Source organism: Rosa chinensis, chromosome 7, assembly GCF_002994745.2.
Source record: "Rosa chinensis cultivar Old Blush chromosome 7, RchiOBHm-V2, whole genome shotgun sequence".
NCBI lineage: Eukaryota > Viridiplantae > Streptophyta > Magnoliopsida > Rosales > Rosaceae > Rosa > Rosa chinensis.
In genome coordinates, this window is record NC_037094.1 from 34839963 (window position 1) to 34864280 (window position 24318).

General features: G+C 36.5%; 1 protein-coding gene and 1 long non-coding RNA gene across 2 annotated transcripts; one reads left to right on the forward strand and one right to left on the reverse strand.

Moving 5' to 3' along the window:
- Positions 1–13151: 13151 nt before the first annotated feature.
- On the reverse strand, positions 13152–19742 carry LOC112175375 (linoleate 13S-lipoxygenase 2-1, chloroplastic). Its single transcript, XM_024313047.2, has 9 exons — positions 19351–19742; positions 17181–17458; positions 16699–16936; positions 15722–16042; positions 15461–15546; positions 15210–15320; positions 14794–15095; positions 14278–14544; positions 13152–14176 (listed from the first exon to the last, which is right to left on the reverse strand). Exons 1-9 carry the CDS (start codon positions 19661–19663, stop codon positions 13417–13419), a joined length of 2676 nt encoding a protein of 891 aa, XP_024168815.1. The 5' UTR covers positions 19664–19742; the 3' UTR covers positions 13152–13416.
- Positions 19743–22854: 3112 nt separating this feature from the next.
- On the forward strand, positions 22855–23646 carry LOC121050408. Its single transcript, XR_005802873.1, has 2 exons — positions 22855–23115; positions 23362–23646. It is a non-coding gene; the product is annotated as an uncharacterized LOC121050408 (long non-coding RNA).
- The last annotated feature ends 672 nt before the right edge of the window (positions 23647–24318 follow it).

A 24318-nucleotide genomic window follows, 5' to 3' on the forward strand; every position in this document is an offset into this window, starting at 1 on the left:
GGAAATGGGATTTCCTAAAGAAATTATAATGATTTATTAATTCTCGCCCATTTGTTTATGATTTCGAGACTATTTTGGCGTGCGGGGTCACGTCATTGAATACATGGATTTTATCTTGAGAGATTTTGGAGAAGCCTTATGGATTTACGGATTTACTGGTTTTCAATGGTTTCTCCTCACCATACGCGGGTCATGTGATTAGGTCTCCTCCTCACCGACTTTGTGTTGGTGAGTGGCAGTTGAGGTAGCATATTCTCCTCCTCACTTACTTTGTGTATGTGAGTGGTAGTCGAGGTGATTTATTCTCTTCCTCACTTACTTTGTGTATGTGAGTGGCAGTCGAGGTGATTTATTCTCCTCCTCACGTGGGTGGCAGTCGAGGTCATATTCTCCTCCTCACACAATCTATATGTGAATGGAAGTTGAGGTTATTAGTTCTCCTCCTCGCACAATCTATGTGTGAGTGGCAGTTGAGGGTAGGTAGAGCCTGGGAGGCTCCATTGCCCGTATGGTGATATCTCTTCCCCATGTCCTATCATTACTTGACTAGCGGGGCCTAGTCCGATTTCCATTTAACCAGCGGGGCTGGTCTTATTCTGTTGAGTATCGGAATTTCGATCTTTCCTTTCAGTCAGTTTTTCTTGAGCGGAGCTTCTCGTGGTTCGTTTTCTTAATTATTGCATGCATCTGGAGATTTTTAATGAATTAAATGTGGGAAAGTATAAAATCTCTTTTGTTTAAAATTGCTTTTTATTGTCCACTCACACTAACGTGTTTTCAATACTTTCCCCTGGGCCCTTCGGTTTCAAATGCCCAGTTTGCAGGCGAATTAGTTGGGGTCGGGCGTACACGGAGTTGAGGCATAGTCAACAGCATGGCTTCCGTATTTACCTTTGAGTTAGGTTGTCCTTATTTATGTTTCTATTAGAATTGCTCTGATTACCTAAGGGATTTATGTTTTTTTCAAGTTGAGGTTTGTGTTTTGTGAATTGGAGATTGATGTTGAGTTGGGGAGCAGGGTGGCTCCAGGAGTATAAGGATGATTTGATTTAGAAGTGTAAATGCTTTCTACAGGTTTTGGGTAGCCCATTTTAAGGGAAGTTCCACCAAATTTTTGGTAGAATTTCTTCTAAGGTGGGCCCCGCAGGGCCACTTTGGATTTCAGGGTGAAATCCAGGGCTGGTCCTGTCAGTTGGTATCAGAGCATTAGGTTGTCAGATTCTGTAGACTTGTTTCTATCCTATTACCTTATACTCTTGATGTTACACAGTACCTCCCGAGTAATGGCCCGACTGCAGCGGTTCCCCATCGTTTACTCTTCGGTGCTGATGTACTCATTAAGTGTGTAAGGTACATGTCTAGATGGTGTTCTTTTAGGTGCTATGCCTCTTGTACACCGACCTCCTAGGGTTTTCATTGCGTAGCGGATTGTTCGCATGTTTTGGCATATTTCCCTACTGATGGTAGAGTAAGACTACTCTACAATTTCGAGTTGTGCTGTGAAGTGTGAGTCGAGGAAATGTTGTGGTTATTTCTTCCTCGATGCCAGTAAGTTTGTTGGAGCTGGGTTTAAGGTGCGAGAACAGAGTTTGATTTCATGTTCGAGTATCTTAGTTGAGCGATATAGCTTTAGGCTATCTCTGAATACTTGGAATCAGAATTGTGGTTTGATGTGAGACTAATAGTAATAGTGGTTCTAACCTTGAACCGAGTTATGGAGGATGTGTCATGTAGACGTGGTTGGTGTTGTGAGAGTCATTTTGGAATGATACTTTGCAATTCACAAAGAAAACTGGATTGGAATTTTCCTCTATTTGGACACCTTGGTCTGTTGACCTGATCATAACTTGTGGACATAGTTTTGTCCAAGGGAAGGAGATTGTCCGAGATTGTGTGTTTTTGGTTATTGATTTTCGGTGAAATGGTTTATCGCAACTTCGGGGATTGATGGTAGTGATACTGTTGGGTATCCATAGTGGTTCAAGCGAATTACTATATGATACGGAGTTTGATTCGAATTTTGAATTGTGGAGTCATAGGGATTGAAATGTAGTAAGTTCTTGTTGGAGTGATTGTTAGATTGAACGGTTGAGATTTTATAAGAGTAGCAAGTAGAGTAACTCTAAGGACATGGATTTTCCCAGTTACCTCAGGAAGTATTTAAGGTCATCGTTTGACCAGAGTTCTAAGTTTTATTTTGAGTAAAACTTCTTACGTGTTGAACTTGAAATTGGATCGTTAGGTGGTGGGACCACCTTCGGATCTTGGTATCGCTGAGAGTGATACATAATGTGGACGGGTGTCCATCATATGATGGGTGACGTTGTCAGGGGAGGATGATTGGTGCAGCAAAATTTAGGAATTTGCAATCGATTAAAAGCACAAAAATGAGAATTGAGGTTTCCAAAGGTTTCAGAAATCAAGGACATTCGAATCGTCTTTGATGGTTTTGATCACTCTTATCGTGTATGAAGGTACTATTTGGTATCGTTGGATATCCGTTTGGGTGAAATCATTGAACTTGGGATCAAGAATTGGTCGTAATAACCCCACGGAGTGTCCATAGTAATGCAAGTGGAATTACCATGTGATGTGGTTATGATCAAAGTTTTGAAGCTTTGAGTAACAAAGAAGGTTTGGTGATAGTTTCCTTGCGGGGCGATGCTAGTCAATAAGTTTTGGAATTCTGCCAGCATTCAATGATGGTGTTCTCGATGAGTTCCCTTGGGGACTATGAAAGAATTTCTTTCCTGCTTGTGGATTTCGTTATTACTTCAATATCTTTTTCCTTAATTCGCAAGTCGATTTTCTTCTTTGCAGTATTTGTGATGCTTTACGCTCACGTAATATGATGCACTTTTGCTTACCTATCGAACCATTTACCGGTTGCTTTGCACATGGGGTTTTTCAGTCACGAATGGAGGTAAACCTTTCTTTTAGTATGTTGAGTTCGGCGGGGTTGCTATGAAATCGATCAAATTATAATGTCTGGCAAGGTTTCAGTTTGGGAATCGTTCATTTCAAGAATTGAATTTCTTTTATAGTTGGTCAACTCTTGGATCGGATTTGGAACATTTATAAGTGTTGTTGGATACATTGTAGTCTAGTAAAGGAGTTGGTAAATACAGAGTTTGGAAAGATTCCACAATGTCGTATCTGTGATAAATTGTCATGAGGTTGTGTCAGATAGTTGGTTGGAGATGTTCTACTTGGAGCTGGAGTAGAGCTAGTAGTTATAATTCTTGCTTGCACCAGATTTCTGAAGACGTGGTACATAACATGGCAGTTAAGTGAGTATTAACTTGTGAGCAATATTAACAGTTTTGATTGGAGGCATTGGTAATCAGTAGATCTCTTGAGACACATTGATTTAGAAAAGTTTTCCACATTATCGTACTTATAAAAAGTTTTTGAGGGAGGTGTTATATGTGTGGCTAGCAAGGTAGCTATCAAATGAGTTTAGCCTAGTCAACTCGGAACGTCATTTCAAGGCTGGACCAATGATTTTGGCCAGGTATCAGAGTAGCGCAACGGAAGTGTAGTGGCCCCATAACCTACTTGGTTAAGAATTTATGGGTCCGTTTCGAGGTTGACCTTCGTATGTTTGACAACTATGGGACCTTTAAGTGAACGACCTTCGATTAGGAATTTAAGCACAAACAATTAAGGAAGTCATTTGTTTTGGAATTGTTGACTAGCAATGACCGTTTTGTGGTTATCACAATATCGATGGTGAATGGGTTGTTTTTTTTTTCACTAAGCGACTTGTATGAGGAAGTTTTGGATGCTATAACTTTTAATAGGGTGGTTTGTGACGCTATTACCATGTGTTATCTGAGCTAACCATTGAAATGAATTTTCTAGCTTACACTCCTTTCAGACTTTGTTATCCCAGGTTATGAGTATTTAAAGGAGGAATGCTCAAGGTTGAAATTTCAGATTTCATTATTTCTTGTGTAGCTTGATTTGTTTTTCAAGGAAAGATTTGGGGTGAATTGCACACAACCCAATATTCCTCGAATTCCATACCTGGGTATATACCTACGATTTATTTGAAATTAAATTGACAGCAGGAGTGTGAATCCTCAGTTCCCTTTGATTTGAGTTGTGAGGTAGGCAGCGTTTGAGAAATTGTAGTGCAATATTTGTTTGAGTAGTATGTTCTTGGAAATTGTTATTGTTGAAGCAGGAATGACATTAAATAAGTGTTGTTTTGAGAACGGACCTTCAACAATCTTTATTCCCAGCTTGGTAAAGGACAAGTATTGCTTGGGAATGTCGATTTTGAGTCAAGGAAGAAAAGTTGACTATATTTAGGTACTTTGTAGTTTGATATTGATTGTTGGAATATTACAATCATGGAACACGAAGAAAAAAGTGAAATATTATGATAGTAGTACATGTGCAAGGATTTGAACATGAATAGGCGAGTAGTACCTGAAGGGTGTTGCTTTATGGCAGTCAAAAGTTATACGATTGCAAATTGATCGTTTTGAGCGAGTTACCCTTTGATACTCGTGGTCACAGTGAGACCTTTACATGAAATGACATTTGATCAAAAATTTAAGTACAAACAGACAAAAGAAAGTGTTGTTTTTGTGGTAGTTAAGGAACTACTTGCCTTGGGCCGGTAGTTAACAGTGATCACCTAGTGGTTATTATCACGTTATTGGTGAACAGAGTGGATCTTCACCATACCAGTTCTATGAAAAGATTATGGATACCTCTTTCCAACCGAAGGACTTGTGATGTCAATATCTTAGGCTATCTGGGCTATATATATGTTGTGATTTGCTGGAATAGTTGGGATGGTCGGAGACTCTATGAATTGTAAAAGCTTTACCATTCTCACTGTTGTGCGATTGGTACGCTAATAATGTGTACATCGGGTTGGTGTGTACTCCTCAACGGAATGAAATTTCGAGGACGAAATTTTTATAAGGAGGGGAGATTATAACATCCCGAACCTAAATTCACTGGTTTACTAGTCGTTGGATAGTAAACGACAATTTGTTTTACCTTTACTCTTTTTTTCGGTAACTTTAGTGTCCCTAAATAGTTGACTTTTTGTTCGGGTTAAAATTTGAGAAAATATTCTTCATGAAAGTTGTAGAGGACGTTAAACCGAGCTCGTGCATATGTGGTACGTAAAAATCGGAGTTCGTATGCGAGAGTTATAAGGGAAATACGAAAGTTACTGTAGCAAGTAGATGGTATATATTCGAATTTCTACTGTGGCTGGGTAATTTTCTTTCCCCCTCCCCTGCGCATATTTTTCTCTCTCTTCCCCGAGTTCTCTCGGTTTCTCTCTTCTCTGCAACTCTTCTGTTCTCTCAACTCAGGCCACCAAATGACGTGAAACGAAGCTTCACCGACGCGTCTCCTCCTTCTCATCGCGTTGGTGGTCGTCGGTCGTCACGACGTGGCTGGAAAAGGAAGAACCGAGGCCGTGAAGTTTACTGTAGCAGCTCGAGTTTTCTGGAAAATTTTCCAGATTTCGGCCAACCCAGGCGGAGTTTCTTGGCCTATTTTGCAAGCCTTGAGCCGTAGACCACATCCCTCCAAGCTTTCTTCCGGAAAACACAAAGAAAACAACGGATCGAAGGTTTGATCTTTGAAACTCAAATCGGGTTACTGTTTCCATAATTGTTGACCTAGTTCTAGTTGTTTTCTCGGTTTGTGGTAGTGAAGAAAAGTGTTTGGAATGATGAGATGATTGTGCTACCAAAATTTGGTGACCATCGGAGCTGCCGACGGTGGCGCGTGGGATCCACGCGCCGTCACTGTAGCAGGCGCGTGGCGGCGCCTCTGGCTTCTATTTGACTTCAGCTTTTAGCTCATTAAATTCTACAAATATTGTAGAGCTTATATATGAAGTTTGGTGAAGATTGGTGAGCTTTTGAATTTATTAGGAATTTTCAAAGATTATGAGTTTCGATTATCGATTTACGAGAATCCGACCGTCGGATATCTCTCGGTTCTGCCTTGGAACCTTTAAATTAACGAATTGGTCTTAGAGGTATAATTTGGGTTGAATCCGAGAAGAAGTGGAGATGTGACTATGAGGATTTGATTTTAGGAATCGTATTAAATTATTGAAGAATTATTCACGGAATATAATTGTGTACAGGACGACGTACCGAGCTATTGCTCATTGACGGGACACGAATGCGTGATCGTCGGAATAGTACTGTGAGTGGACTTTTATTTGTAAATATTGATGCATGCATTTATTTCTTAAAATCATGCTCTAGATATTAATCATATTACATTTTGAGCAAATGAATTGATTTTCGGAATTTGATTTCGGCTTATCTTGTGGATTTTCTTTCAATAATGAGTTTCAAAGGTTGATTATGATTTATAATATTATTTGACAAATTGCTTATTTCCGAGGTAATTTTCCGGAATTAAGTATATTTCTAATTGCTTATTTAAGTTCCTGGAAGATTCTCGAGATGAGTTTCGATGGAGTTGGATTTTCTCATTTATTTATTGACTTCGGTTTTGGCATCGGGAATGCCTAATTAAGGATTTTGGATTTGGTTGGTTTCTTGGAGATTTTAAGAGATTATCGGAAATGGGATTTCCTAAAGAAATTATAATGATTTATTAATTCTCGCCCATTTGTTTATGATTTCGAGACTATTTTGGCGTGCGGGGTCACGTCGTTGAATACATGGATTTTATCTTGAGAGATTTTGGAGAAGCCTTATGGATTTACGGATTTACTGGTTTTCAATGGTTTCTCCTCACCATACGCGGGTCATGTGATTAGGTCTCCTCCTCACCGACTTTGTGTTGGTGAATGGCAGTTGAGGTAGCATATTCTCCTCCTCACTTTGTGTATGTGAGTGGTAGTCGAGGTGATTTATTCTCCTCCTCACTTACTTTGTGTATGTGAGTGGCAGTCGAGGTGATTTATTCTCCTCCTCACATGGGTGGCAGTCGAGGTCATATTCTCCTCCTCACACAATCTATATGTGAATGGAAGTTGAGGTTATTAGTTCTCCTCCTCGCACAATCTATGTGTGAGTGGCAGTTAAGGGTAGGTAGAGCCTGGGAGGCTCCATTGCCCGTATGGTGATATCTCTTCCCCATGTCCTATCATTACTTGACTAGCGGGGCCTAGTCCGATTTCCATTTAACCAGCGGGGCTGGTCTTATTCTGTTGAGTATCGGAATTTCAATCTTTCCTTTCAGTCAGTTTTTCTTGAGCGGAGCTTCTCGTGGTTCGTTTTCTTAATTATTGCATGCATCTGGAGATTTTTAATGAATTAAATGTGGGAAAGTATAAAATCTCTTTTGTTTAAAATTGCTTTTTATTGTCCACTCACACTAACGTGTTTTCAATACTTTCCCCTGGGCCCTTCGGTTTCAAATGCCCAGTTTGCAGGCGAATTAGTTGGGGTCGGGCGTACACGGAGTTGAGGCATAGTCAACAGCATGGCTTCCGCGTTTACCTTTGAGTTAGGTTGTCCTTATTTACGTTTCTATTAGAATTGCTCTGATTACCTAAGGGATTTATGTTTTTTTCAAGTTGAGGTTTGTGTTTTGTGAATTGGAGATTGATGTTGAGTTGGGGAGCAGGGTGGCTCCAGGAGTATAAGGATGATTTGATTGAGAAGTGTAAATGCTTTCTACAGGTTTTGGGTAGCCCATTTTAGGGGAAGTTCCGCCAAATTTTTGGTAGAATTTCTTCTAAGGTGGGCCCCGCAGGGCCACTTTGGGTTTCAGGGTGAAATCCAGGGCGGGTCCTGTCAACCTGGCTTTGAATAATTTTGCAATCAACGAGTTGGGATTGTACACAAGTCTCTAAGCTTGTTTAGCTAGCATTGCAAAATTATAAGCATATAAATTTTTGAAGCCCATACCTCCTTCAACCTTTGTGAGACACAACTTTTCCCAACTACGCCAATGTATTTTCTTTTTTTCATCTATATCTCCCCAGAAGAAGGATGCACATAATTGATGGATGTCATCACAGAGCCCTTTTGGAAGTAAGTAGCAGTTCATTGCACTAAGTTGCAGCCCTTTTGGCATGGTCTGTGCCATTGCTTTAATTAACGTCTCCTTACCTGCCGCACTAAGTATTTTTGCCTTCCAACTCACTAATTTCTTTGTGAGTTTTTCCTTGATGTACTAAAAAATAGCTATCTTAGACCTTCCAACTCGCATCGGTAGTCCTAAGTATCTGTCATGTTCAGTTACACACTTGACATCAAGGATAGTAGCCAACTCTTATTGCCTTGCAGGAAGCACATTATTGTTGAATACAACACTACTCTTTTCAAAATAAACCTTTTGGCCACATGCTTTCTCATACACAGTCAGCAATCTTCTGTATTGCAAACATTCTTCCCTGGTAGCTGTCCCAAACAGAATACTGTCGTCAGCAAAAAACATATGACGCAAAGTGGGGGGACCTAATTTACTAAAATGAGGACCTTATTTATCTTAATGAGGACGTTTTTATAGTTACTTACTTTACTCTAATGAGGACTTTATTTACCATGATGATGACCTTTTTCTAGTTACCACATGAGTCATTAAAGTGATAACATGAGTTTTTAAAGTGGTAAATATTACATGAAATAGAACATGTATGAGAAATGTTACTGTACCATAGCTTTATCTAGCTTTAGCCTATGTTTTGGCCAAAGACTTCCAAAATTAAATTGTGGAGAGACACTAAAATATTCATATTCACTATTACCTAGAAAGTAATGAAGCCCTTGTTTTGCATCATGTATCTTCGCATGCATATACATGATCCCAACACATGCATTAAAGGCCTGCATCTCATACGTGCGTGCTTCAAGTTGTGGTAAGATCCCACCTATGAAGGATGTAAGATAACCAATAATATCTTAGGTTTAAGAATTAGTGAATTAGTTGCATTTATAGATTGACAAGTTGGTAAACTCTCATATATATATATATATATATATATATATATTCATGTTCAGTGCACTCACTCTCTGACAACGACCAAAAAATCAAAAAAATCGCTGAAATTTTGGCAAAATTTTCAATCTTTTGAACTCTCAATATTTCTATTGGGTACCAAGAAGATTTCACGCGATATTTTCGACATTTCTGGAAAATTTGGGATATTTCGCAATATATTGGGGATTTTAGAATATTTCTTCTCTCTCTTCAATTACACGCTACGTGACCCTAAATTGTCTTAGCTTAATTGCCACAGTGCCACATGCTCCTTATTTGTCTCCCATTTATTTATACTTAAAATTCAAAAGGCAACTAGTGGTCAGCGAGTTTCGAAACTTGTTTGGTTAAGAAGCACAATAGTGACTTAACCATTTCCGCTGGAGCAACATATGATTAAGATTTGTAACTTATATTTATATATATGTGTGTTTGTACGATGGTGAAAACTTTCGACTTAATAAATTAATAACCAACTTTTAAAATTTACAACTATCTTTCAAAATTTGACTCTATAATTGAATGTGTATTGTATGATGGGCAATGATATGGGACCTCAATGAGGCATAAGATTTGTAGTCTCAAATCCCAGATGTCATGCCATGTAAGCAAATACAAATTTTATTTTCAATTCCACATAATATATCTTGTCACATCATACTATTGCAACACCAACTTTACCCTTTTACATTTCCTTTTAGATGTTAGAGGGTGAATCAATTGCATTAATGAATTTAATTAAGTGACGAAAAAAAAATTCAGCTATTAATTATGTATTAATTTAAGAGATATGTCTACAGATTTTTTGACCAATATTTTTCTTCATTTAGTTAAATTCTTTCCTTTAATTTTTCTTTCCAAATGGTATTATTATATTGAATTGTGCACCAAGAAGTAGACGTTAACTTTTCTTTCCAAATATTGATTAATTTCATCCCAAAAAAAATAATATTAATAAATTGAATTTGGGAAATACTTATGTCTAAATTAAGAGGTAAGAAAAAATTCTCACGTTAGCAGCCATTAATTAACATCTACAATCTAGATATAAGGGAAAAACAAATAAAAAATAATAAATTCAAATCTAATGTTTAAACCCTAACTACATAAAGAGAAAACAATGAACAAAAGAATATATACAACCATATGAAGTGAAATATATTTCCAAAATTTGCAGGAACCCAACAAAAGTTGAATTCATATACATGTGTTATGCAAATCTATTAATTGAATGTATGTGCAAATCTATCGACTAAATTACATGAAATTTTTTGTACAATTGATTGAAAAAAAAAATTGTTGTTTAAATTTAAGCATGAGTGTAATGAAAGAAAGCCAAAATTATTTTTCTTTAGAAGAAAGCCAAAATAATTTAGAGTCATTAGATTTTAGAAGGATAAAAGATGGTTTTTTTTTTTATCAAGAATTTCATAACATGATTTGACAAATAGGTGATATGTGTGAACGACATGACATGACACCTAAGATTGAGGCCACAAATCATTTTCCTTGTATAATATGTACAAAAACTAAGTATAAGACGTGATTGGATTTTGAGCCATCAAAAAAGAAAAAAAGAGATGTTGCATATAAGAATTGCTAGTGATTCTGCATATAATATTTCACTTTAAATTACTACAACTCACTATGTAATAATGTTTATTCAAGATTTACTTTCTAAATATACTAGATAATTGATCAAAAAAACATCTCTAAAAGTTTCATTTGAATTTTTCATGTTTTTCTTCAAAATTCCATCACTTTTCTAAATTATTTGCAGAAATTGATATATCCTCGATATTTTCATCGAAATTTTCAATTTCGGACCATCGATATTGGATCAAAATTCTATATTTTGGTCATTGCTCTCTGAAATGAGCATCTTTTCATCTAGCTCATGTCTCTACACGTTCAATCCTAGATTCTACTCCATGCAACATGAATAGGCCTTTGCGGATAATTTATAGTCTTAAGAGATTTTCCTGTGACTAAGAATATAATTTTGGACTTAATTAAGTATATGTAGGATACGTGTCTTGGGATTACAACTTCCTTACGGTCCCATTCCTATGACTTAAGGTTCCAGGGACTGATTCAGATCAATCAAATCCTAAAATATGCATTATGTCTCAAGTTCGCTTGACGAATGTTATCACTTGTCATTTGTGTTGATTTATTGACATTATATTTTCAACTAAGATTCAATCACATGTTGCCACATCGATTGTCTTTAATTTCAAGCATAATCCAACATTCCCCCACACCAAAGGCAGTAAGGAGAATGAGGAAGAGTAGGCTAAGCCCTGCAAGGATCTCCATTGCAACAACAAAACAAAAAGATGCTCGATTCAAATGCCATAGGCTTTGTTCGTAGTCCCCAACATAGCGGTTGCTTAATGTTTATGTAGAACTCGTTGTACCTCAATCTGCGCTACATACAACTCTAAATGTCTATTTTATTGCAAAATATTATGTCAATATAAAACGATTTTAATATATTAACTTTCTTTTCAATCCGGTCATTGACTTCTTTGTAAGTTATAGCAAATTAGGCTTCCCCCCTTACATTTCCTGGCTCCGTCCTCTGGTCATTGCTTCCAAACAACTATTGTTATTAATTGAAAAGCTACTGTAAACGATTCAAAACGGTACTGTCAATGAATTGAAAAATCTATTGTCGTTCTTTAGATAAATTATTATTACTTAGCTGACAATAATTATTTGAAAGAAGGTAGTGACTTTTCTGATGAATGACAATAACTATTCTAAAAATTTGGCAATAACTTTTCGATACGATAATAGTAGTTTTTCGGTCATTCGACAATAGCTTTTTTGTTCGTGTTCGTTGGCAATAGGTTTTCAATTAATGATACTAGCTGTTCTGGAATCAGTGGCATTTTCATAAATAATGACAACTAAAAGTGCGATGGCATTTTTGTAAATATTGATATTTCTTATATTTTGGTGGCTTTATGAGGAAAAAAAATTGGCCTAGAGAATAATGAAGTTATTAAAATTGGTCTTATTTGTAATTGATCCAATTATTTATAACCCTACAGTCCTGGCCTCCAAAAGAAAAAGTCTAGTTTCAACTAGACCTGACAAAACAGTTTTGTGTCGTATTATGTTTGTTTCGTATATTTATTGTGAAACACGATACCAAACCGTTACAAAAATAATGAAATATTTACTTACAACATCTTATAAGCTTAGACCTCGTTTGGTTAACGGAAATGAAATCAATTCTCTTGTCTTTCTATGAGAATGGAAAACTAAAATTCTTATCAGATTTCCTTTCCGGTGTTTGGTAAAGCAGGGAAAACATTCAAGAAAGAGTATTTGATAAGTGTTTGGTTGGTTGAGGAAATGAAAGAAAAAATATATATATTCCAATAATACCCTTGTCTTTTAAAATTTAACATCATGGGTGAAATTGGCAATAACACATTTGAGTAGGGATATTGTAGTCCTAAACTTTCGTAATAAATACTGGGAAAGAAGAAGGGAAAATCAATCCCAAAGGTTCTAAAATGAACCATCTTCCACCCTATTTTCCCCTCTGTCAGGAAAATAGTTCACAAGTTTGTGCCTACCAAACAAAGGAAAAAAACGATTTTCATTTCTTGATTCCTCAAATTCGTGAACCAAACATAGCTTTAGATTAACATATGAAGCACACGTAAATTTTATACAGTCGATGTACCTCTTTCTTTTTGATAGTTGAGAGACAATGTCATAAAAATTGAGAAAGAGGTTATGGTAAGTTAGAGAGATGCATTAGGATTTTTAATATATATTAGATAGAAACTCAAGATTTACAAGAATACCCTTATGTTAATGAATCTTATTGTGTTTAAGGATTAATGCTAAATCGAACCATTAAATTTCATGTTCTTACCGTGGTGATCCTGTAAGGAACCAACAAATAAACATTAAACCAAATCATTATAATTTCATTCATTTTCGTGTCGTATTATCCTATGATGTGCAATTTTGCCAATTATAATTTCAACATAGAACCATTAATTTCTTAGAAATATGAGAAAATTAAATATATAAAAAGAAAAAGTAGGGAATGTGATCCTTGCTACGTTAATTTTGCTTTTAGTCACCAATGTGATTCTTGCTTTCATTGGTAATAACTTGAGTCTGACGTTAGAGTTACGTACTAGACCAACAAAATGTGCAAGGACTCATGAAAATAAGAGAAAAGATTCAGATGAAAAATGTCTGTCGTAAGAAAAACGTTGTCAAATAAGAAAGAAAAAGAAAAACAAAGAAATGTTGGTTCGTCGGAGACTGAGAGTAAACCAATTTAGGCATCCCCAACATAACAGCATGGACCAATTGTCCACAGAAATAGTACGAGATATTGATATTGCTGGGAATAGCAACACTAAGAAAGAATTAACTTGTAAAACATTAGGCCCAAATCCGATCCACTTTATTTAGGATCAATATCATTACTCAAATTGAAATACTATTAGGAACTCCCATTCCTGTGACCCCAGGCTTTGAGAATGGCTTCAAAAGCTCATATGGAACCACCCCTGCTCCAACTCTGTTTTTCAGGTTTATATTAGTATTCCTCTCATCAATTATTGCTTCTAGCTTTTTCAAATTCCCATTGAAGCGCTCAAATGCAGCCTTGATGACAGGATTTTCAGCCCAAGAGGACTCCATTTTCTCACCAAGATACTCCTCATCAGGTGAATGGTTCGATAACACGTCTAAGACAGCCATCACTTTGGTTGCTTGAATCTGTGAGGGGAAGCACATTAGCAATGCAGACTCCGGCTTCTTCAAAAAGTTGTTGAAATACTCCTCAGATGGATCTTCAGTTGGCATGTTGGTTCGAGCTATTGTAGGCCTGTTTGGAAAGTATCCGGCATACATATACTGGCCAAAGTTTACCGCTGCATGATGACCAGCTGTTACCCAAATTATTGTTGTCAAAACATGTATTAGGTTATCTGGGGTATTCAGAACTGGCCACCATGGCTCATCCTTTTTGTCAGCGTGGCCTTTTGTTCTAACTTCTGTCCACCAAGCTTGAAGCTCTTGATCATTCTCAACAAGAGTTGGGTCTGGATAGTAGTGGTTCACATAGTCCCTCACCCACTCCTTAATAGCATCCCAAAGAATGAGACCATCATTAGCAAATGGGTAGTCTTCAATTGTTAGCTTTAAGCCATGCTCAGCTGTGGGATCCTCAACTGCCATTCCCCTAAAATTGAAATTAAAGCAATGAATTACACGGAGTACTCAATCAAGTAAATGTAATTAGTTGCCTCCATCCCATAATAACTCGGATCTATATTAGTTTACCTTCTGATCAAATCTGCTGGCAAAGCTTCCATGTCAAAGCGCCAGAACTTGTCATAAGCAGCTGAACTGAGCTCAATGGAGTACTTTGCCGGTGAGAAGGAGGTCTCAATGATTCCACCTGCATTGATGAGGCTTTCTCGAGCCAGGGCATTTATTTCCATTGTGTACCGAAAATGAGGAAGTAGAAGTCTATAGATGGGATGCATTGCACTTAATTGGCGATTGGCGGCAATTATATATGGCTCCGTACAACAATGAGTTCTCAGCCTGTGAAAACAGGAAAAGTAGAAGCAAGTAAGTTACACTTCATGGCTTAGGCACATATTTCCTAATATATTGTTAATCTAAAGGCTTGAGTTGAAGTTCCTTCATCATGGTGCGCTTAAGGAACTAAAGCAGAAAATCCTTCCCCTTCCTTTTTTTTGGGAAGGAAAGGAGGATTCGGACAAAACCGATGAAACAAAAAATCATCTTAGAAAGGGATTCGGGCCCATATGTAGGATACTAATTTCTTACCAGTGGATGACAAGCTGATGATAGCCAGCATCATGAGCACAAACATGCGCTTTAGCGAGTCTCCACAGCCAGCATCCAGTGGCATCCCAGGTAGGAGTAAACACTTGCTTCCATTGTGGCTTGTCACCAACAGGTGGGCGAGTTAGTTCAATGGCAACAAGCCTCAATGTGCCTTCTTCAGTGAGGAAGAACAGTGTCCTAGAACCATATAATGTGGTCCCTTCAATCTCTCTCACTTTGTTTACATAAGGCATGAGCAGATCATGATAATCCAACATAAACATCTTCTTTCTTTTCAAGGCCTGCATTTCAATTTCGAACATTTTTTATTTTCTGAAAAACAAACCACGCACGACTTCATATGATTCAAGTTATATGGTGGACAATCAAAACAGGAGTTTATTTTATTCTTTTACCTCATTGACAGTCATACAACCTCTGATTTCTTTCTCCACAAGTTCTGTTGTGATCAATGATTCAGGTGGACCATAAATTTTGGGGTCCAGTTTACTTTTCAATGGCCACTCCTGCATACAGAGAAGAACAGGATTTAGCTAACACAGTTGTGCTCATAAATCTTGGGGGCAAGACAACAATATCGTCAAGATGGAGCGGTAAAAAGTAAAAGAATTATAGTTGTATCAGCAAATAATGAAAGAAAGCATACCTTGACTAGCTCTATACTAAATGGATTAAGACCAGCTAGAGTTTGCCGAGAAAATTCTTCATCTCTAAACCAGGAAAATTTATCACCTGCAAATTTCCAGTCAAAGATTACGTAATCATCGAGAGTTAGCAATACCACTAGTTGCATATATGACAGGATGAAGCCTACAACGTGGTCATTTATTTTCGTAAAAAGAAGATCCTAGTCCTCTTTATAAATTTTACATATGTAAGACAGAAAGAGGGAGGAACGGAGGCATACGATCGATTATTTCAGGGGTCTCAAAGAGCAAAAGATCATCTTGGCTGTCACTAACAGCCTTCACTAGCCTTGGGATGACAGACTGAAAAAGCCCACTAGTTTTTGGCTTAGGCATTGTGACTCCTTCATTAAACAGCGAATCTATGGCTGTGAAGTAGGGAAATCCTAGGTTTGGATTAATAAGTGACATCTCAAGCTGCGGGAGCAAAGCGTGCAGCACGGATTTCAAGGTCTTTGCAGCAAATGTCAGTTGTTTCACCTCTGCGAAAGCTTCATCTCTTGGTACATACACACTGCTGCTTCTTTCCTCCGATAATGGATCTGCATTGATGTAACAATATAACTCAATATAGCTTTCAGATCGTTTCTCAATATTACAGATGCATGCTTAGTCAAATAGCTAAGAAATCGTCCATTGCGATTAACCCTAAATTTGGACAAATTTCCATCTTCAAAAACATATATGACAGATTTTATTTGTATATGCCAAGATCAAAATACTTTCCAGTACTAGACTACAAGAGTGATGCTAATAATTATCCAATTAGAAAACAAATTTTGTCTGTGCTCGCACCCAAAGAAATCCCAAGTTTTGTATCTCCACTGACTTCATTAATTTCTCTATACTTTGAGCTCACTTTGGATACCTTCATTCTACCCAACAAGTAAAATACAATTACTATTTCAAGCCAAAAACTTAGGAAATTTTTTTGGTGACTAATATTCTTCTAATTTTTAGCAATGATGGGGACAATTACTGATTAGTTTATTTCTGTAAACAATATTATTTTTCATAATGCAGAACAGAATTGAATAGTTGTAGCAGAGATATCAAAATATAAGTATTAGTATAAGGTTGTTTATCCATGTATATGCAGCAGGTAAGAAACATTTCAACAGAAACTTAGTACCGAAATATATCCATTACAATCCATTGCCTATCTTTGCATCTGAAATTTCAATTGATTAGTGGTTACCCTTTTTGGTGCGTGGTCGTCCTGTTCTGCAGCGCCTCGGGTATGGATGCTCTTTGCCGCCAAGCACGGGCCTAGCCAAATCATCTTCGCTATCAGGATTTCCAAGATCATTGTATGTATCATAATCATAAATTCTGTCGGACGTTTTTCTTTCACCCTCCCCATTTCCTCGCAAATATTGCAGCTCCAGTTCTCTTAGCCTCTTCAACCCACTTGGTGTCTCTGATGGTAAGTAAGACTGTTTCATTGTAAAGAGTGATTAACACGTACAATATTAGAAGTATGCATATATAAAATTGCGTCATAAGAATGTAAGCGAACTCTGTGATCAACTGGATACCACAATCAGAGATTTAATTACTGCATTCATATATCTAGCTAGTCTACCACAATCAGAGAATGAATGTATTGATGCATTAATGGATTGCAGACTTGAATATAAAGGAAAATCAAACATGAAATGAAAGGACCAACTAACCAACCTTGCTGGTGAAGAAGATTCTCTTGTCTGGATTGACATACTTGGAGTGAGCCCATGAATCACAAGGGACAGTAACCACAGAAGGGTCTGGGAAGCCATTGATGTGTAAATGTATGGTCTTGATGTAAAGCTCCTCGTGGTGCTGATTTTCAAACAGAACAGCTCCCACCTCTCCGAAACCAGCTGGGAGGGTGAAGGAGCTCTCATACTTCACCTCGTCGTCAATTCTGGTCACTTTGTGCGCATACCCCTGGATTGTTTTCTTCTCCAACCCAATATCTGCCAGAACGACCCAGAAGCATTAGGCTAATCTCCTTCAACATTTGGAACTAACAAACAAAAAGAGTTATTATCACACATATAGTACCTGAACTTATCCTCTATCTTATCAATGGTACTTGAATTTTAATTTTGATCACAACCAATACTTGAACTTTTTCATTTCATTTCAAATAATACCTATCACCAACCTCCGTTAATGTTCCGTTAAAAACTTATATGTGTCTACCATATTTTTAAAGATAAATTTGTAAATTTACTTTTTTTTTCCTCTTCTTTTTTTGTTATATCACTTATTTTCACTTATGATTAACAGGAGGAAAAAAAAAAAAAAGACCTACGAAAGTTTTTTTTTTTTAAATAAAGAAAATTTTATAAGTTTTTGTACGTTTTAAATGTTTTATAATTTGTCCAAAAAAAAAAAGTTGTATAATTTTGTTTGAAATGTTTTTTCTGTATCTATAAAACAAATTAATTTTTGTTTAGATCTTGTTTTTAAATTTTATTTTCATAAGAAGGTAAAAATACATTTTAATTTTATTTTCATAATAAGGTAAAAATACATTTTAATTTTTAATTGAACTTCTATTTTATTAACATATTAATTGATCAAAACATCTAGCAAACAAGATTATTTAAATGGATATTTTCGTCAAACTATTCTTGAATATAGGTCATGTGCTCTGCACATGTCAGTTTTTAACGGAACATTAACGGAAGTTAGTGACAGGTACCATTTGAAATGAAATCGAAAAGTTCAGATACTAATTGTGATCAAAATTAAAGTTCAGGTACTCCATAAGATAAAGGATATTTTATTTTTATTTGAGTTATTATTTGTGATAATAATGAGGGGTTGATATCGCCTAATCCTCTATTAATTTAAAAAAATAATAATAATAACTTTGAAGCGGATAAAAATGCAATGAACTTTTTGGGTTTTGATTCAATTTTTAACCCACTACTGTAAAACTACTAAAGATAAGTGATTATATGTACATGACCATGCATGCTGTGCATTTACAATACATGCAGTATTTCTATTGAGAAAATAAATAGAAATTATTGGGTAAAAACAAAAGGTCGGAGATTATATATATGATGGATAGTTACCACTGATACGGTAGCTATTTGTTTGCAAATTAATGTGGGTGTAACTTTTACTTTTTATAACCCAGATAAAATTGTATGACTTGAAATCAATTTGTATTGGAAAGAAATTAACCAAGTGCAATAGAAATAACCGATAGATGTATGGACATATTTGTAAGGCACGCTGATAAAGTGATAAACCTAAAGTGGTGGAATTAATGGCAAGGCAAAAAAAAAAAAAAAACATCATTAGCCTCTTAAACCCACATAAAAATAAGTTTCTCAAGTTAAATTGTGAATATAATTTTAATATATGTAAAATAAAAAAGAATAAACACGTGCAAGAACATGGCAAAAAGAATTAATGGGTGTAAAAAACATGTTGGTTTCTATAAAGTGAATCCTCTGAAATACCCCTAATGATTTGTCACCACTCACCAAAGGACAGGCAATCGAGAATTATATGAATATCACTTGGGACATTTGTTAACAGTACATGCACAAATAACACATGCCCTTCAAACTAGATTCATTGCATCTTTTCTTCTTCATGCTTTTTGGCAGATGAGCATGTAGCTAGAAATAGAACGCTGCCATCTTATGCATGGCTAATCTTTTGTTTTATAGAAGTATAGAACTCATACGGATTGAACGTGATGTGACGATCAATACTTCTATACTACTCAAAAGGAAATTAATAATAGATTCGAAAATTTGTGCATGCATATGTCATGGTAAAAGAGAAGAGTGGCCATTCATATCATGCATATGTAATATATTGCAGAGGCAGTACTGCTTACCAGGGTCAAGCTCGGTGCTAACAAGCTCAAGAAGAAAGGTTTTTCCGAGCAAATCAGTGAAAAGATCGAGGGGTGCTGTCAAACCAAACAAGTTGGAAAGCAGGCTTCCCGTTGTTATTTTCACTGTAACCACTGCCTTCACCGTAACTGCCTCATTATTGTTGTTATTCTCTGCTGATGAAATACTAGTATTCATCAGTGCTGCTTCAGCTTCTTCAACCTCAACGGAAGCGGCAAGAATGCTATTTTTTGTGTTTGTTATGGGCAAAGAGGAGGAGGAGGTCGGCTTTTGCAGCAGAGAGTTGATCGTCATGTTTTGCTGGTGCTATCAGAATTTATCAGAAGAGTTTGAAGAGATACGCAGCTATAGCTAGCTTTCTCTTAGTATTTGACGGAATGGTTTTGTGGATTCATGCTTGTACTTAGAGCTATATATAATAGCTGGTGAGGGCAATAATGGACAATTTTAATCGACTTAATTTGACCACGAGAAACTTACTAAGATCCATGTTTTTGGCATTATAATTAACTGCCCTAGCTGACAATTTGTGCATGTTATAAGTTTATAACATGTTGTCTAAGAAGCGGGTAGTTTCGTTTTCCAAGTCATAAGAACCATGTAGGTTCTGCTCTTCATTTTTTTTTCCCTCTCATTTTCATTTTATATAAAGAAGAAACGACATTAAAATACTTATCTCATTTATCACAGCCAAATTTGATAAAGGATATTTAATTGCATGTCAATTGTCATGATAGATTTTTAATTAATAATAACTTCGTTATTATTAACTTCATCTTGATCTTGATATTACAATAAGAATTCATGTTTGTGATTGGTCACCACTGTTGGATTGTGATAAAGACGTTATAATTGACATGATGATTAAATTGCACAATGACAATCGATGGATCACTTTGAATAATTATAGAACTATAGATTATTACGAAGAGTCCAATTAGCAAAATTATTATATATGACACACGAGGAAGTAATGCCCTTAAGTTAGTCTTTGTTAGGAGCAATTAAATTCTATTTTGACCAAAGAGCTTTGTTGAAGTAGAGATGGTAATGGGAGGGTAGGAACTGGGGATCAAAATCTACCTCTATCCCCATCTCCTCCCCAATCTCTATACCCGTTGGGAATTGGTTTTGTCTAATTACAATAATTTCCTTTGTATTAGGAAGCTAAGCACTTGTGTGCACTCTATTTACTTCTAGCGCCTCTGAAGTAGTACCAAATGAGGGTCTCCGCTACCTCTACGAATTTTAAATGTATAATGAGTAGGACTATATGTTCGTACCAGTACTTGTGGGTACTACCACTAACTTCTTGTCTGTCTCTGCCTTTAAATGACAGTAGAAGGGTATGTAACGGCCTATTCTGGCTTGCGATGAATATACATTTTCCCTGATTCAAAAAAAAAAAAAAAAACGTGGTTCTTGCTTTAATTGGTGTAAAACTAGGGTTTAGGTGAAGTGGTTTAATGTTTCCTTTTAACCTACAGGGGATGTTTTATTTGGTCTCAGCTTGAAGTTAACAAGAAAATGTTTAAAGATGGGAAATTGAAGGAAAAATGAGATGAAAATCATCGCTCACAATTCACAAGTGGAACATGGTCACAGAGCACGTCAACCTCATTTCTTGTTCTAAATGAGATAAAAATTTAACATGTGCCACTTTTCTTTTCTATAAAATCATTCAACATTTGCAGGGGGGCAAAGACGTGTTGAAAATATTACATATGATTTTTCCAACTCCTTTAATGCATGATGAATTCCAAATAATTATTAAGCTCCAGCTGATGTTTTATAGTTATATTGGGATTTTTTATGACAACATGCATTTGCAAGAATCTAGTTTTTGGGTTATCAATAGGCGCGCCTTGATGCATCCTATGCGTAAAAATAACATAAAAATGCTTCAGTTTGATGCCAAGGCGCAGAAGCACAAACCAATGCGTAAAAAATAACATCAAATTGAACACATTTATATGTTATTTTGCGCTAAAAGTGATGTTCAAGGCACCTAAAGCACACACCGTACTCTATATATATATATATATATATATAGTCCGGCTACGGTGCGGACGTCTGTACCCTGAGGATGGTACGGATTTCCCGTTTTCCCCCACTTTCCGATCACATTTTCACATCTTAACCGTTCAGTTTTTAGGTCCTAATGTATAGATCACCTCTGCAAAATTTCAGCCAATTTGGTGATTGTTAAGGTATCCAAAACTGCAAATTACAACAATGTACACGAACGATTCCGGTTCGACAGATTCGGTTCTTTCGTGTTAATTGTAGTTTTGGATAGGGCTGGAAAAAAAAACCGATAAACCGAAGAACCGGGCCGAACCGACCCGATTTTGGCCGGTTCGGTTCGGTTTTGTCTCTTAATTCACTATTTATTTTCGGTTCGGTTCTAATATAGTACATTTCGGTTCGGTTTCGGTTCCTCAATTTTATTTCTTGTTTTACTGGAACCGAGAGAGTGTAGCATATATTTACACTTTTCTCTACTTTTTATACTATTTTTTCTCTAATAAAATACATACCCTACTGACCTACTCCCATTTCTCTCTCTCTGTCGGCCCACTACCTCCCTTTCTCTATTCTCTTTTTGACTTTTTCTCTATTCCCTCTCTCTATTATGTTCCTTACCTATCAGCACGTGATGTTCACTGACTTCACTCCAATTCCCTAGGTTTCTCCAATAGAAAATTGCCAAGAAAATCAAAAAGTCTCCTTAATCTACTCCCCACTAATTCTTTTTTTCTTTTTAGTCATACCTACCCCATCTCTTCCCTCTCATAGCCGCATCAGCCATATTCTTCTTCTCCTCCTCTTCTCCTCCTCCTCCAGTTCTGGTGTGTTCTCTAATGGAGAAACTGAGAAAATTGCAGAACAAAATGTGGTTGGGAAGCTGAGAAACTGGATAGGTTTACATGTGTACAGGAACTAGTTACAAGCCGTAACCGAACCGTTCCAAGTCGGTTCCGGTTTCAAGTCGGTTCCGGCAAAAAAACGCAGCAACACCGAACCGGAAAACATCATCGGTTCCGGTTCCGGCAAAAAAATCAAAAAACAGAACCGATCCCAGCCCTAGTTTTGGATGCCTTAACGATCACCAAATTGGCTGAAATTTTGTAGAGATGATCTATACAGTAGGGCCTAAAAACTGAACGGTTAAGATCAAAATATGTGATCGGAAAGTGGGTGAAAATAGGAAATCCGTACCGAAAGTACCGAAATTTCGGTACTGACATCCGTACCTGAGAAAAATCCTACACACACACACACACACACACACACACATACAGCAATTAATGATTGAGAGAGGAGATCCGTGAGTATCAAAAAGTGCAAACAAAATATTCTCAGCCGTTGATTGGTTTAAATGAAAAGCAATGGCTCAGATTGTTGCTTCCAATAACAATCGCAGGTCAAATAGCTCTGTGCTTTAACCCGAATCCTCAGTCTCACTCTCTTAACGACAAAACCAGAGTTCTCATCTCGACTTCTCCGACTAAAATCCAACTCCTAGTCTCCACCATTGACGCTTGAAACTAGCCTCAGATTGCACGATTGTAGCAACACAAACTTTCTTCTTTTCCTTTCTCAATGCCCGATATCAGTCCTCCCCGAACCTCATCATCTCCTTACTCCTCCTCACTGCTGCCGTTTGGGTTCAACGATGACGTGGTCACTGGAGTTCATCACCGGTGAAGACCCCGATGATGGTCCCCAAATCGCTGTATAAGGTAAAGCTTTGAGTTTTCTGAGTTTGAAGATTTGGGATTTTTCGAATTTTGCATCTGCTTTGGTCATTTTCAGGGCATGGATTTTTGTGGTGTGTTTGATTTTTCAGGTTTTGATTTGCAAGATGATTTCAGGTTGGGTATTAGCTTTATTGATTAGCTTATGTGTTGGTTTCAACATTGTTGAGAAATTGTTGCTGTGATTGGTAATTTAGCTTATGAATTTTTTGGTGTGTTTGATTCTTCAAGTTTTGGTTGCACCGACTTTGCAAGACGATTTTCGCTAATGCTGGTGGACTGGTTGCTGCATAATTTATTGGATGTGGGGTAGGAAAACTATGTTTATTTGTGGAATGCTTGTAGTAGTAAGGTGACCTCTTAGCTTTACGAAATCAATGTATAGAAAGTGTGAATGTAATGTGCATTTTCTCATAACACAAAGCTTTGCTCTTGCTATTTTGGAGAATGTTCATTTTGTTGTACTTTATAGTATTATAGAAGGAATGAAATCCATGTATGTTGTATATTGTATTAGATTCAGAAAGGTTCAGCTTTGCTTTGAGAGCATTTTGTTTATTGGTTGTGGTTGTTGTCTACTTTGGCAACAGACATTTATTGGAACCATTTTGAGTCTAGATTTACATATAACTCCTGAATTCAACTTTTGATCGCATAGTTCCTCATTCATTTTTGGAATCATTACATATCAAGTCATGACAACTCTGGAAAAACAAGATCAGCTGATGAAAGAAGTTAAATCTCCCTAGAAACAAAAACAGCAACTTTTATTTGTTATATCTCCCATAATAATCTCATACTTTAGGTGTATATTCAAGCTGGTATCATATCCTAGCTTTTATTCCATCTTCTTTCATGTAAATCAACTCACTTTCAAGTGCTAAAATTCAATATTATCATTATAGTAAACAAGTTAAGAGAGAGCTAGTTACTGAAATGATGATCATTAGATTCTCATTCAATAAATTTGTCAATTTATAAATCCAAGTTTGGCATTCATGAACAAAACAAGAAAGATCATAATGATCATGTACAAAATTTCAATGATCCGTATCTAACCAATCTTCCAAGAATCTTCTGAGTGTCCAACCAACCATTCACAATTAAAACCATTACATACAAAATTGACTATCAACAAGACTCTGCCATATAATCTTGAAATGAATTCTATGTCTTCCAAAACATCAA

Bases quoted from the DNA above. Each gene is read 5' to 3' on its own strand.
- LOC112175375 (XM_024313047.2), bottom strand. From the start codon at position 19,663: ATGACGATCAACTCTCTGCTGCAAAAGCCGACCTCCTCCTCCTCTTTG. The intron at 17,459-19,350 runs GTAAGCAGTACT...TCGTTCTGGCAG, and splicing joins TAGCACCGAGCTTGACCCTG to ATATTGGGTTGGAGAAGAAA. The intron at 16,043-16,698 runs GTAACCACTAAT...ACATCAATGCAG, and splicing joins ACGACCACGCACCAAAAAGG to ATCCATTATCGGAGGAAAGA.